This window comes from Columba livia, chromosome 26, assembly GCF_036013475.1.
Source record: "Columba livia isolate bColLiv1 breed racing homer chromosome 26, bColLiv1.pat.W.v2, whole genome shotgun sequence".
Taxonomy (NCBI): Eukaryota; Metazoa; Chordata; class Aves; order Columbiformes; family Columbidae; genus Columba; species Columba livia.
In genome coordinates, this window is record NC_088627.1 from 5110156 (window position 1) to 5124407 (window position 14252).

Consider the following 14252-nt stretch of genomic DNA (forward strand, 5'->3'; position numbering starts at 1 on the left):
GGCTGTTTTGGTTAGAGCTGCCCTTCCCCTCCCCGTGTGTTAACCAGAAAGGAGAGAAAACCAAGAGCATGTGTGTGTTTGCACGGGTACGTGTGTGCCTGCATGGGTACGTGTGTGCTCGCACAGGTACGTGTATGCGGAGGGGGGTCAGCTTGGATACTGACAGTCAGTGTCTGGTTTTGCCTTTGTTCCCTTTCTCGGAGGACTGAAAGCGATCTTTTGCAATCAGTTTATTACAGAACCCATTAATTATCATCGCTGCTTCAATCCGTAGCCCTTTATGCCCCGCTTTCCCAGTTGCTCACGTTGGCCTGAGTTGTTTTCTGATCACTGTTCCTTTCCTTCCTTCCCCTCCTGTGTTTCTTCTCCCCCGTAGCTGCCAGGCTTGCTGGAACTCTTGGTGGAATATTTCCGGCGCTGCCTGATCGAGATCTTTGGAATCCTGAAGGAATACGAGGTGGGAGACCCAGGGCAAAGAACACTATTAGATCCCGAAAGGTTCCGTAAATCTTCAGCTTCCTCTCATGAAGAAGGGGAGGAGGATGATGAACCGCGGAGCATGAACTGTGAGGAGGAAGAAGAGGACGAGGAAGAGGAGGAGGCTGCGTTTTCGAGCAAGGACAAAGCACCTCTAGAGAGCAGCGAGGAAAAACTAGTTAGTAAATTTGACAAGCTTCCAGTCAAGGTTGTGCAGAAGAACGACCCGTTTGTGGTAGATTACTCAGACAAGCTGGGCCGAGTGCAGGAGTTCGACAGCGGGCTGCTGCACTGGCGGATCGGCGGTGGAGACACCACCGAGCACATCCAGACCCACTTTGAGAGCAAGACGGAGCTGCCTCTGACTCATAAACGAGCTCCCTGCGCCGCCAGCGCCAGGAAACGTTCGGCGGCCGAGATCAGCCCCAGCACGAGGGACGGGGAGACTGCTCCGTCCGACAGCTCCTCGGAGAAGAGGATAACGGCCACCATGGACGACATGCTCTCGGCTCGTCCCGGGTCCCTGCCCGGGGAGGAGGAAGAGCTCAAAGCTTCGGAAACGACGAAGGAAAGCGGCAAGTTTCCCTTTGGCATTAGTCCGGCTCAGAGCCACAGAAATATAAAAATTCTGGAGGACGAACCTCACAGTAAAGACGAGACGCCCCTCTGCACGCTCCTGGACTGGCAGGACTCTCTGGCCAAGCGCTGCATCTGCGTCTCGAACATCATCAGGAGTTTATCGTTCGTACCGGGCAATGACTTTGAAATGTCCAAACACCCCGGGCTGCTGCTGATTCTAGGGAAACTGATTCTCTTGCACCACAAGCATCCGGAACGCAAACAGGCACCCCTGACCTACGAGAAGGAGGAGGAACAGGACCAAGGGGTGAGCTGCAACAAGGTGGAGTGGTGGTGGGACTGCTTGGAGATGCTGCGTGAAAACACGCTGGTCACGTTGGCCAACATTTCTGGCCAGCTGGACCTGTCCCCCTACCCGGAAAGCATCTGCTTGCCCATCCTGGACGGACTCCTCCACTGGGCCGTGTGTCCATCCGCGGAGGCCCAGGATCCCTTCCCGACGCTGGGCCCCAACGCGGTCCTTTCCCCTCAGAGACTGGTTTTAGAAACACTCAGCAAACTCAGCATCCAGGACAACAATGTGGATTTGATCCTCGCGACTCCCCCTTTCAGTCGCTTGGAGAAGCTGTACGGCACCTTGGTGCGCTTCCTCAGCGACAGAAAGAACCCGGTGTGCCGGGAGATGGCCGTGGTTCTGCTGGCCAACCTGGCGCAGGGGGACAGCCTGGCCGCCAGAGCCATCGCTGTGCAGAAGGGCAGCATTGGCAACCTGCTGGGCTTTCTGGAGGACAGCCTGGCCGCCACGCAGTTCCAGCAGAGCCAGGCCGGCCTGATGCACATGCAGAACCCGCCCTTCGAGTCGACGAGTGTGGACATGATGCGCCGAGCCGCCCGGGCGCTGCTCGCCCTGGCCAAGGTGGACGAGAACCACTCGGAGTTCACGCTATACGAGTCGCGGCTGTTGGACATCTCCGTGTCGCCTTTGATGAACTCTTTGGTATCACAAGTGATTTGTGACGTACTGTTTTTAATTGGCCAGTCATGACAGCTGTGGGATCCGAGCCCCCGTGTGCGTGTGCGTGAGTGGAGAACTTAGAAAAACTGACTGTTGCCCTTTATTTATGCAAAACCACCTCAGAATCCACTGTCTGCCCCGCGCTGTCCTGCTTCTCCCTTGGGGAAACTTCCCCGTTCCCTCTCCCCTTCCCCTGCCCTTCAAATTTGTCCTGAATCCCTTATTAAAGGAGACAAAGTTCTGTCTACATAGAAGACTTTTTTTTTTTATTTTAACCAAAGTTACTGTCGTTTACAGTGAGTTTGGGGAAAAAAAAAAAACGACTTTGCCGCGTTATCACATTGACAGGCACCACTTTCCTAACTGTTTTTAATGGTAAAACTCTGAAGGACACCGAGCGACTGCTGAACTCTGTGTGGTTTATCGCTGTGCGTTCACAATCTGTCTTGCAGGAACCAAGAAGTTAGCGGTTGTGACCAGAGCCTGGCGGTGCAGTAGCAGTGTAGAGCTCCATGTACTGTACACCTTAAGCTGTAAAACATACTGTAATAACGTCTCACACGGAAAAGAGGAAAACCAACAACAACAACAACAAAAAAAAAAAAAAGACGCTGACTCAGCAGCAAGCTGTAGTTTTTAAAAATGTTTTTAGTTAATGTTGAGAAGAAAAAATTTAAAAAAAAAAAAAGGCTTTTCCCCCAAAGTATCATGTGTGAACCTACAACACCCTGACCTCTTTCTCTCTTCCTCCTTGATTGTATGAATAACCCTGAGATCACCTCTTAGAACTGGTTTTAACCTTTAGGCGCAGCCCGAACGCTGCCACGTGTGTATATATATATGACGTTGTACATTGCACATACCCTGAGACCCCTCGCGGTTTTGTCCCCCTCTCCCTCCCCCTTTCTAGTATGAGGAGTTAACGAGTTGATGACCTGCAAAAGCGAGACACAATTATTTAATCTCTTGCCAGACATCCCTCCCCGGAGGATGCTGTACAGGTCTCTGTGTATAAAGTCATTGCTGTCTCAGCAGCCAATCAACTTATAGTTTATTTTTCCTGGTTTTGTTTTCTTTCTAATCGAGGTGTGAAAAAGTTCTAGGTTCAGTTGAAGTTCCTGATGAAGAAACACAATTGAGATTTTTCAGTGATGAATTCTGCATATTTGTATTTCAGACGATGTAGCTAAAAACTTGATGTAAATTCCTCCCTTTTTTCCTTTTTTGGCTTAATGAATATCATTTATTCAGTATGAAATCTTTATACTATATGTTCCACGTGTTAAGAATAAATGTACATTAAATCTTGGTAAGATGTTTGTAAGGGTTTTCTTTCCCGGCAGCACGAGGAGCTCAGGTCGGCGCTGGGCTCGGCTCCGGTAGGTGCGATGGTGCCGGTCAGCGCAGACACCTCAGGGACGTCCAGCAGCCTTTCCGGGCACGGCAAAACCCCGTCTTGCTCCGGAGCCCTTAATTCCACGCTTTGCTTCTGCCGTTAGGCTTGTCTCAGCGATGGAGGTCTGGCTTAGCTGCTTAGGCTGGACTCAGTGCGGATTTACAGGGTGGGGAGTCCGTTCCCTTTCGCTTCTGTGCAATGGAAGAGTTTCATTCCGCTCGCGTTTGTTTTATCTCCACATTGTTGGGGGCGTTTGGACTCGGCCGGCGCTCGCAGGACGGGCTTTTCCAGCGGATAGAGCCCGAGCTCAGGCTCTTCAGGTGAAAATCTGCACGTTCTTAGCGGTCAGTAAGTTGATATTTTATGTAGCCTGAAGCTTTATCCTCAAATAGAAGCGGGAGCTGCAACTGCACCGAGCTCATCGATTTAAAACCAGCTTCTCCAACAATTCAGTTCTGTATTACGGGAGCTTTGTTTAGTCTGATTCAATTATTATGAAAATGTTACGTATTTTAACAGACTCAGCAGCAAGGTTGACGAAGGTAACGTGAGCAGCTTTTGTGCAGCTTCCCGTGAATTTAATCATGAGCAAAACGTTTGGGAGGGAAAAAATAGTCACAAGTGGTGCTAAGGACCCGTTTTACCAGTATTCATACAAGCAGTTGGTCAGAGGGGGGTGATTCTGCTCCCCCAGCGCGTGTGCACCCCTCGCACTTTAAACATGCTTGAGAGAAACAGCAGAGACGGGGAATCGGTAAAACAAGAACAAGCAGCGTTCACGGCTTGTAATTAGGGACTGATCTCAGCCTTGGCTCCCAGATTGCAAATCCTTGATGCTTTAGGCCTGGTTTTACCCAAAGTTTTCCGTTTCCGCAGATGTTCCTCAAAACGCCTCTTTGGCCTCAACCAGCAAGGGGAGAAAAGGCGAGTTCTTCCCAAACCGGAGCCCGATTTGAAGCGCTCGGGGCGTCCCCTCGGCACTGAGGATTTATTTCCCTTCCTGTGGTTGATATTCAGGTTGGATTTGGGAACAATTTCTTCCCCAAAGGGCTGTGGGGCATTGGAACAGGCTGCCCAGGGCAGTGCTGGAGTCACCATCCCTGGAGGGTTGGACAGACGGACATGAGGCTCTCAGGACATGGGGTAATTTAGGTTATGGTTGGACTCGATGAGCTTGAGGGGCTTTACAAACAAAAAGAAATAACCCTATACGGTCAGGCTGATACCCCGGAATGGTGGTTTTAAGCCCAGAGTCGCTGCTGCGGTGGCAGCGTGAACCGGACCTGGCGCTGTGGTTAAGCCAAGCTTGGTTAAGCTGAGCTTAGTGACGGTGAAGCAAAAAGCCATGTCTGCAGCATCACCTAGACGAGATCTTGAGTGCAACCTGCCCCTCCTCTGGTAGCAGTAAGTAATTAACAATACCCTGATGATAAGCTGGTGTTAGGTCTGTTGCTCGGTGTGTTGGCAGGTGTGGTGGAGCCGCAGCTGCCGTGCGGCTCCGTTGGAGGTTTGGCAGCTCCAGGAGCGATACCCGGTGCCTTTGTTTCACTGCTGCCTTTGCTTTTCGCTAACAACCCGTTTACCGGCGGTGTGACCCGAGGTGCCGCCGCCCGGCCCGTCCGCAGCGCTGCCCGCCCACGGCCGCCCTTAACAAACATGGCGCCGCCCGCCCCTTCCCCCGGCCCCCACGTGACGCGGCGCGCGCAGCGCCGGAAGAGGCGTGGCCGGAAGCGGCGATGACGGCGGGATGGAGCCGGCGCGGGAGCCGCGCGGCGGGCGCGCAGGTGGGGGGAGCGGAGGGGGCGGGGCGGGGTCTTGGCTCCTCCCCCTACGCGGGAGGCCCCGCCCCCCAGGGACCCCCATCGGTACCGGGGACACGGGCCCGGCCGGACCGAGCGGTGTCCGGGGGTCCCACCTGTGCCGAGTTTGGGCTTTCGGGCCATCGCGAAGGGTCCCGGTAGGGACACGGGTCCCTGCGGCCCGTACCGGCGCTGCCCGGGCCAACCCGACCTGCTCCGGCACCGGCTGGTCCCGCACAGCCCCGGGGACCGGTCCGTTAACGAGCACACGAGCGTTAATTGTCCCCAAGCCTCGAAACGGCCACGTTAAGCGCTTCGGTCTCCGCGAATCCCCGGCCCGTGGGCGCCGGGGCGAGGGGACCGGCCCCGCGCTCCGGCCCGGCCGCTCGGACACGGTCCCGGCATCTCGGACACGGTCCCGGCCGCTCGGACACGGTCCCGGCATCTCGGACACGGTCCCGGCCGCAGCGGCTCAGCCCGCCCGGAGGGACCGGAGCGCGAGTCCCCGGTGTCGCAGCGGCCGCTGCTCCGGATGCGCTTCATGGAGCCCGCGGCGGTGACAGCCGAAGCGCCCCGGCGTGTCGTCCCGCTCCGCCCCGACCCCGGTGCCCGCAGCCCCGGCAGCGGCTCCGTCCCGTCCAGCCGAGCGATCGGGTCGCGTTTGACCCAGCGCCGGTTTTGTTCGCAAATTATCACAAAAGAGGCACAAACGTTCCCGTTCCCAGCGGGGCCGCCGCCTCCGGGCAGGACTGGAAGCGGCTGCGAGGTGAGAGCTCCAGGACACACGGACGGCGCTAAACCAGCGCAAAACTCGGGTTTATTTCGTGGGCATCCCGGTTAGAACGGGTTCTTAACTATGTCTGGAGCTGCTCCCGAACCCCGCGGCGGCTGGAGAAGGAGCAGGAGGCGCCCGAGCCGCTTCTCCCCCGCTTTCCGGGTGGGTTTCCCGGCAGGAATCCGGTGCCCGCTCCAGGTTGCGGGGGTTGGAAGGGGCTCGGTGGCGAGTTCCTGCTGCCACCGGCTGGACATCGGCGTCCACTGCGGCTCCGCACACCCCGAATTCATGTTCTCATTTACGTGATCATTTACCCAGCGTCTATTCCGTTCCTGTGCTCGTCCTTTTCTCAGCACCGTTTCCAGACCGAGCGGAACAGAATTCGTACCTGAGAGCAAAGAGAAACGCTGAACGCGGAGCGATCAACACCTTTATTCGTGAAGACTTCACTTCTTTTCCTACTGAAATATTTTTAACCCGCCTCTGCCTTTCCAAGTCCTTTTTCCATCCGTGCAGGTGCAATTTGGGGCAGAATCATCCCAGCTCTGCCAGGACGGTGCATATTTGAAGCGCTGGGATGATTTTTTGCCGCTGTGATTTAATAGGACTTGCAGCTGCGAATGCGCTTTAATAGAATTTACAGCTGGGCTGTTACTCTTACAGTAACGTTGCAGTTCGGATTCGGGAGGACGCGCCTCCCACCAGCTGCTGCAGCTCTGGGGCAAGAGGAGGATGCGAGCAAACCCCAAACTTCTGCATGTGGCTGAATTGGACGCGTAATGTAGCCAAGGCCTGGAACCATGAATGAGCGTCTTTGGGTCTTGTTTTTGCTTTGTGATGTTCCGTGCTTTCTGCTCTCTCCTGCAGTTCTTAACCCACCAGGTTTTTTTTCCCCATTAGTAAAACAGGAATAGGAAAAACCCGGGTGTTTTTAGATCGTGAGGTGATGGGTTTGGGGATCTTTATGTATCGTGAGGTGCTGGATCAGGAAGGTGGGAAATGGTGCAGGATGTGGTGTTGTGAGAACCCAGTGAGAGCTGCGGCTCTTGTGCTTCTCAAGTTGGCGGCTGCAGAACCGATGGAAGAACCACGTTGTCTTCAAAGAACCGCGTTGTCTTCAAATCCGCGTCGCAGCTCCTGCCTCACTGGCTCCAGGCCAGTGGTTTTCATAGCTGGCCCCAGAACATCAATCAGAATGTATAGAAATGAAAGCAGGGAGGCTCCCAGGGTGGTTCAGATGAGGTTTGCAGGGAATGGGTGGAAGAGAAACACCTGTCACAGAATCCCAGAATGTGAGGGGTTGAAGGGCCCTGGAAAGCTCATGCAGTGCAATCCCCCCATGGAGCAGGAACACCCAGATGAGGTTACACAGGAAGGTGTCCAGGCGGGTTGGAATGTCTGCACAGAAGGAGACTCCACAACCCCCTGGGCAGCCTGGGCCAGGCTCTGCCACCCTCACTGGGAACAAGTTTCTTCTCAAATTTAAGCGGAACCTCCTGTGTTCCAGTTTGCACCCATTGCCCCCTGTCCTGTCACTGGTTGTCACCAGAAGAGCCTGGCTCCACCCTCCTGACACTCCCCCTTTCCATATTGATCCCCAGGAATGAGTCCCCCCTCAGTCTCCTCTTGTCCAGCTCCAGAGCCCCAGCTCCCTCAGCCTTTCCTCACACGGGAGATGCTCCACTCCCTCCAGCATCTTGGTGGCTCTCTGGGTGGTCAGGGGGTGCGGTGCGAGCGTCACGTCCTGGAGTTGCCGTCTCAGAGCGATGGAGGGGCTGGAGAAACCTGCAGATCTGATGGAGCTCACGGGGTTGGTGCTGTGGAGGCTGCCTTGAAAAAAGCCTTTTTTGCTTTGGGGGTGAAATCTGGGCAGAGAGCGGGGAGGAGACCGCGTGCCCGGCCGGCTGTGAGCCCCGGGCAGTGATCTCCATCACAAGTGACTTTCCATGTTTGTGCTCTCTCGTTATCAATTCAGGTTTCCTAAAACAGAGGGAGGATTTCCCAGGCGTCAGCGACCTACGGGGGCGGCTGGTGAGCGCGGAATGGAGCCGGTGAGCGGTGACCCCCTCCTGCGGGAGCTGCTGCGCTTCGCGGTGCGCTGCAGGGCCCTGGCGCTCCTGCTGCAGGCGAGTCTCCCGTCCCCAGAAACGCTGCCACGTCGCTTGTTTGCTGCTCCCATTCCGCTCGGGTCGGTCCTGCCCCGGGCTCTGTGAGTTCGCTGGTTCTCCTTGGGTGGGCGATCGGCTTCTATTGGAGAACCAGCAGCGCAGCTGCAGCCGGGGGGCAGGCTGCTCTTAGGTAAAATCACAGCCATTTCTTTATAACTCAGTGTGTTTTCACACCGCTGTTGCAAGAGGTTTGGCAGCACGAGGAGGTGATGTCTCCGTTTGTCTGCAGGAGAGGAACAATAATCTCCTGTGCATTCCTCCCAAGTCTCATTTCCAGAGATTTTGGGAGAACTTGGTTCTTGCTCCCCCTTCCCTGTGCACACAGCAAAGTGTCCGACTGTGGCCCTGGCTCTCCCGGGGCAAAACCAGCCCAAAAAAGCTCCTCAGCAGTGGCCAGAGCCAAGCGGCAGATTGTGGCCCCGCTGCCACCGCTGTGACCATCGGCGGAACCAGCAGCCGGGATGGAAAACGCCGCGTACGAGCGCCAGAGCCCCGGTCAGGCCAGATGTGCGCTCGGCAGCCAAACGGCGGCTTTGTGCGGCTTTTAGTCCCAATTTGTTCAGCGTGGCCTTTTTTCCCTCTGCCAGCGCTGGGGACTCATCCCAACCTACGTGTGGTTAATCTGCACAATTTACCATCTGAGGCTTTGGGGGTTTTTGTAGACATATTTTCATTTGGAATTACATTACAATGCATTAGGTTGTTTACCTCCCATCTCGTGAGCTCTCTGGGTTTTTCTCTCACCTGTTAAAATGTGCTCAGCACCACGAGCTCTGCAGGCAGCGTGTGTGTGTTCTGCTGCTCCTCTCTGCAATACAAACCCCTCGGTGTGTGCTGAGCTGGAGATGGGGCTGGGGAACCAGCTGCTGCTTTCTGCCTCAGTTTGCTCCGGGAAAACCTTCTCTAGTTCTGTTTGCTCTCCCTCGTACGTGAGCTGGGACGATAACGCCCCATTCAGCAGAGCGGGTTTCCAGCGCTGCGTGTGCAGTGGGATGAGCCCCGCGCGGGGCTGGGCAGCTCTCCCTGCCCGTTCCGTGGGCATTGCTGCTGGATGTGTTTGGTTCAGGTGTAAACGCCCCGCAGGGTTTTGTTGGCACCTTTTCACAGTTTTCCAGGTGTCCTCGCTGCAAACCCCTCGGCCTGGCTTTGTGCTGCCATTGTCCCCTTTGGAACCCGTGAGTCCTCCTGCTTGGTGCTGGAGTGGAGTGGAGTGGAATAGGATAGGGTAGGATAGGATAGGATAGGATAGGATAGGATAGGATAGGATAGGATAGGATAGGATAGGATAGGATAGGATAGGATAGGATAGGATAGGATGGGGTAGGGTAGAACAGAATAGGGTAGAATAGAATAGGATAGAGGAGAATAGGATACAATTAGGATAGGATAGGGTAGGATAGGATAGGATAGGATAGGATAGGATAGGATAGGATAGGGTAGAACAGAATAGGGTAGAGGAGAATAGGATAGAGGAGAATAGGATACAATTAGGATAGGATAGGATAGGATAGGGTAGAGTAGAGTAAAGTAGAGTGGAGTAGAGTAGAGTACAGTAGAGTAGAGTAGAGTAGAGTAGAGTAGAGTAGAGTAGAACAGAATAGGGTAGAACAGAATAGGATAGAGGAGAATAGGATACAATTAGGATAGGATAGGATAGGATAGGATAGGATAGGATAGGATAGGATAGGATAGGATAGGATAGGTTTTGGTTGGAAAAGCCCCTCAAGTTAATCGATTCCACCTGTTCCCCCACCCCTGTCCCTGCCCCATGTCCTGAGAACCTCATGTCCATCTGTCCAACCCTCCAGGGATGGTGACTGCACCACTGCCCTGGACACCCTGTTCCACTGCCCAGTGACACTTTGATCCCACCTTTCCCCAGGATCTCCGCTGGATTCCAACCCTCTGTTCTCTCTCCAGGCTGTGTTTAACCTCCTGATCCCCGACCACGCCGCAGACGCCTTCTCCCCTCCTCGCCTCTCCGAGCCCGGCCCCGCGGACCTGCTGCTGGAGCGGCTGCTGGGCGGGCTGTCGCGCTGGGACGCCGAGCATTTCCTCTTCATCGCCGAGCGCGGATACCTGTACGAGCACAACTGCGCCTTCTTCCCGCTGTACCCGCTGAGCCTGCGCGCGGGGGCCGAGGCCGCGCTGTGGCCTTTGCGGCGGCTGCTGCGCTTGCGGAGCCGCCTCCTGCTCTCGGCCGCGCTCCTCAATTCTCTGTTCGCCATCCTGGCGGCTGCCGCGCTGTACAAACTGGGCTGTGCGGTGCTGCGCTGTCGCAGGGCGGCTTTTCTCGCCACCGCTCTCTTCTGCGTCAGCCCTGCCAACGTGTTTCTGGCGGCTGCTTACTCGGAGAGCATGTTTTGCTGCCTGGCGTTCGGGGCCATGTGGCGGCTGGAGCGGGGGCAGCGCTGGCGGGGCGCGCTGCTCTTCTCCCTCGCCACCGGCGCCCGCGCCAACGGGGTCGTCAACGCCGGCTTCCTCCTCTACTCCTGCGCCAAACGCTTGGCCCTGCGGCTCCGGCTGCGTTCGGGATCGCTGCTGTTGTGGAAGCAGCTCCTTAGCGCCGCGTCTTCAGCCGTTGCGTGCGCTGGGGTTCTTTTGCCTTTTGTTGTATTTCAGTATTACGCCTACATGATGTTCTGTGTGCCCAACGTGCAGCGGGCTGTCCCGGAGCCGCTGCTGCAGCTGGCCCTGGACAAGGGGTATCGGCTGGCGGGGGCGCGCGGGGCTCCCCCGCCTTGGTGCTCCCAGCGGTTCCCCGCGGTCTATCCCTACATCCAAGACGTTTACTGGAACGTTGGCTTTCTGCGCTATTTCGAGCTCAGGCAGATCCCGAATTTCCTTCTCGCTTTGCCCGTCACGCTCCTGAGCTCCTGGGCTGCCTGGACCTACGTGAGCGCGAACCCCCGGCACTGCCTGACTCTGGGTCTGGAGAGAACAAACAGCGGAGAAGAAAACAAAGCGAGCGCTGGATTTTGCGGCCCCGCTGTCTTCGTGTACATGGTCCACGCCACGGCCCTGCTGCTCCTCGGCTTCTTCTGCATGCACGTGCAGGTAGGACGTCCCAGCCATGCGCGGGAGGGATCCCAGCGCGGTGGCCGCGGGGGTGACGGTCACAGCGCCACGTGGCCCAGCTGTGCCTTTCCTCCTCTGCAGCGGCTTCCACAAAGCATTTCCAAAGCCCTCTGTCCCGTCCCAACAGACGGGATGAGGGACGAGTTAACTCTGAACGCGACACACGCCCTGACTCGACAGGTGAGATCAGGTGTGAGTTAACTGCGGGTAATTCTGCGCAGCAATGAGAAGTGAATGACAGACAATCACTCCGGGGTCCAACTATGAATTTACTAAAAGCACATGGTAGTATAAAAATTACAGCAATCAGTGACTTGGCAAAAGTATGTTATAGTACCACAAAACTTATCGATACATTGACAGCAAAAACCCTTCTAAAAACGGTGGGTTGGCAACAATTAGTAAACTGTAATGCAAAACTTAACAAGACTTTAGCAGCAGAACTTAAAATGATATTACTTTATGTGTTTAAGAAAAAGGAAGAGAGAGAAGAGGAAAACTAAGATATCAGAAAGAGAAAGGGGGAGAGAGAGAGACAGCGAGGGAGAGTAAGATGTCACCACTCCACAGGTCCATCGGTCCCATGACGGCCCCTGGAGGGGGGACGCGCTGAAGATGTACACACCGCCCACCTGTATCGTATATGAGGTTGTTTTATAACCCAGTTCATTCACATGCGAGATAGGACAGGGCGGTTCGTCTCTCCCTCTGCTCGCTCTTCATGCTAATTAGGAAGACTCTTCTGGAAATGGGTCTGGGGTCTTCAAACTAGGGGAAAGTTCACGGTGAGTTGTCTTGCCCGTTGGTTGGTGGTTTCTTCTGGTAGGTGGTTGTCCGACAGATGGTTCATCTCTATCATCCCAATGAGGCCATTCACGGCAACACTGTTAATTGTCCTTATCTTCCAAGGTGCCTTCATGGCCATAAAACTTTGGGAAAGATAAGATGAGGTGTCCTCTGTCTCTTCCTCCCAAAGTAACAAAAACCAGACGTTTAAGGCATAACAGGATCCTTTGTTCTGCTGAGGATGGGGGAAGCACTTCAACGTTGTCACACCCTCTGACAAAATATTGCCTTAAAATCATGGTTATGTGCACTTTTCCCTCACCGTTTTTAACCTTTTTAACATGGGACGCAAAATTTTTCCAAGCTATCCGATTCATTTATATGGCAGGAATACAAGTTATAATAAAAATGACATAATCATTTTTGGTTCTGGTATTTTATAGCCTACTGCATCCTCCAAGAAGGATGTTTAATGTGGTTTGTTTGTGTGTTTTTTCTCCCATACACATTTTAGAATCCCAATCTTCAAACAAACAAACCCAAAAAGTCCTCCCAGGACTACTTTAGTATCTTAGCAAATATCAAAGGAGAAGAATGGCTCCAACTGACAGCAAATTGAATGGTTAATTGCTCAAACTGACAGGAAATTGGACTGTTTTGGGAAACTCCCCATCTTGGCGGTGTTCGCTTTATGGTTGCACTCAATGATTTTAAAGGTCTTTTCCAAGCTAAACGATTCTCTGAGTTCTATAAATCTCCCCTGAAGCTGCTCTGGATGAGGATTTCAGCGAGATGGTGACAATTCGGTGCCGTGCTTGTCCCAAACTTGGCTTTGACATAAATATCTTAATAAATAAAGCGTGTTTTGCTGAGGGGGGGGGTTTCATTTCCACGTAACAGATGCCGACACCGTGAAGCGGGGCTGTATTTCAGTCCCTGTTTGTGATTTTTGGCTCTCTGCAGGTGCTGACGCGCTTCCTCGGCTCCTCCTCGCCCATCCTGTACTGGTTCTCCGCTCACCTGCTGCAGGAACACGAACCTTTGCTCTGGAGCGACGGGACCGATGGTGAACCGGCGTCTCCGGGGGGTGGACGTCCCGGTTCCCGCGGGGACGGAGCTGCTGCAAACCCCGTCCTGAGGCTGCTGAGCCGCTGGAGCCTCCTCACCCCGCTCAGCAAATGCGTCCTGGGATTTTTCCTGTCCTACTGGCTGCTGGGGCTGCTTCTGCACTGCAACTTCTTGCCGTGGACATAGCGGGGTGTCGGTACCGATGGGTCCAGAACCACCGGTCAGAATCAAAACTCGCTTTTGTAAAATCCTCGGTGTATTTGCGAAGGTGCTGTTGTCTCGGTTACAAAGGCGTTACTCCTCGGTGACTTTGTACATACGGAGGTGTCGCTGCATGGCCGCGGCCAAAACGGGCACGTTGTCTTTGCTGCGATGCTCCGGCATCCAGCTGCTGTCGTTGCCGCTGGGACAGGGAACGTGTGTTGGTTCCTGCAGCTTCTGGGGGAAACGCGGCCTTTGATAAATGATTTTGGCGAGGATGCTCAGACTTTGCAGATCCCCAGGAGCGATTGGCAGCAAACCCGCCAGACGTGGAGAAAAATCAGGATTTTCACCTTCTGCTATTGGCAATTAGGGCTGGATGTGGGGAATCCTGTGCTCCTGACCCACTGGGACCTTCTGATCTCTGAACTGCCTGAAAGGAGCTTGGAGCCAGGGGGGTCGGGCTCTGCTCCCCAGGAACAAGCGCCAGGAGCAGAGGAAACGGCCTCAAGTTGCGCCAGGGGAGGCTGAGGTTGGATTTGGGAACAATTTCTTCCCCAAAGGGCTGTGGGGCATTGGAACAGGCTGCCCAGGGCAGTGCTGGAGTCACCAGCCCTGGAGGGCTGGACAGACGGACATGAGGTTCTCAGGACATGGGGCAGGGACAGGGCTGGGTTATGGTTGGACTCGGTGATCCTGAGGGGCTTTTCCAAGCAAAGTGATTCCATGATCCGTGTCTGTCAGATCTGTCGGGAATCCCCCGGAAGGTCGGCGTGGGGAGCGGCTCTCGCAGGGATGATCCCGCTGCCCCACACCAGCCCCCGGAGCTCCCCGGTTCCTTCTCCCCCTCGGTCACTGCCCCGGCTCGGGGTGAGGCTGGGGACACCGAGGGGACAGCGGTGGTTGGTGT

The 14252-nt window shown here is 55.0% G+C and overlaps 2 protein-coding genes across 19 annotated transcripts in view; both read left to right on the top strand.

The window, feature by feature from the left end:
• The window catches only part of ARID1A (AT-rich interaction domain 1A), a 54415-nt gene extending 51031 nt beyond the window's left edge, over positions 1-3384 (top strand). For all 3 annotated transcript variants that reach the window (XM_065041782.1, XM_065041780.1, XM_065041781.1), the window contains one exon: positions 377-3384. In XM_065041782.1, the coding sequence (XP_064897854.1) occupies positions 377-2101 (1725 nt within the window). In that variant the 3' untranslated portion in view covers positions 2102-3384. The remainder of the gene's footprint in view (positions 1-376) is intronic.
• A 1775-nt stretch (positions 3385-5159) lies between these two features.
• Positions 5160-13620, top strand: PIGV (phosphatidylinositol glycan anchor biosynthesis class V). Of its 16 annotated transcripts, XR_010468170.1 has the most exons (6): positions 5258-7851; positions 8017-8167; positions 10130-11266; positions 11369-11467; positions 11858-12072; positions 13037-13259. XR_010468170.1 is itself a non-coding variant. In XM_065041842.1 (5 exons), exons 2-5 carry the CDS (start codon positions 8084-8086, stop codon positions 13325-13327), a joined length of 1611 nt encoding a protein of 536 aa, XP_064897914.1. In that variant the 5' UTR covers positions 5160-5251; positions 8017-8083; the 3' UTR covers positions 13328-13620. The 16 variants fall into 16 exon arrangements, 14 of the variants coding, with proteins under 14 accessions (XP_064897914.1, XP_064897917.1, XP_064897920.1 ...); XM_065041842.1 differs by lacking the exons at positions 5258-7851; positions 11858-12072 and adding an exon at positions 5160-5251 and having other exon boundaries at positions 13037-13620; XM_065041845.1 differs by lacking the exons at positions 5258-7851; positions 11858-12072 and adding an exon at positions 5160-5251 and having other exon boundaries at positions 8017-8092; positions 13037-13620.
• Positions 13621-14252: the final 632 nt, after the last annotated feature.

What these genes read in the sequence shown, in the direction of transcription:
- PIGV (XM_065041838.1), top strand. Translation starts at nt 7,808, where the DNA reads ATGGAGGGGCTGGAGAAACCTGCAGATCTGATGGAGCTCACGGG. An exon ending in CCCTGGCGCTCCTGCTGCAG is followed by an intron (nt 8,168 to 10,129) that starts GCGAGTCTCCCG and finishes TTCTCTCTCCAG; the next exon opens with GCTGTGTTTAACCTCCTGAT. An exon ending in CACACGCCCTGACTCGACAG is followed by an intron (nt 11,468 to 13,036) that starts GTGAGATCAGGT and finishes GGCTCTCTGCAG; the next exon opens with GTGCTGACGCGCTTCCTCGG.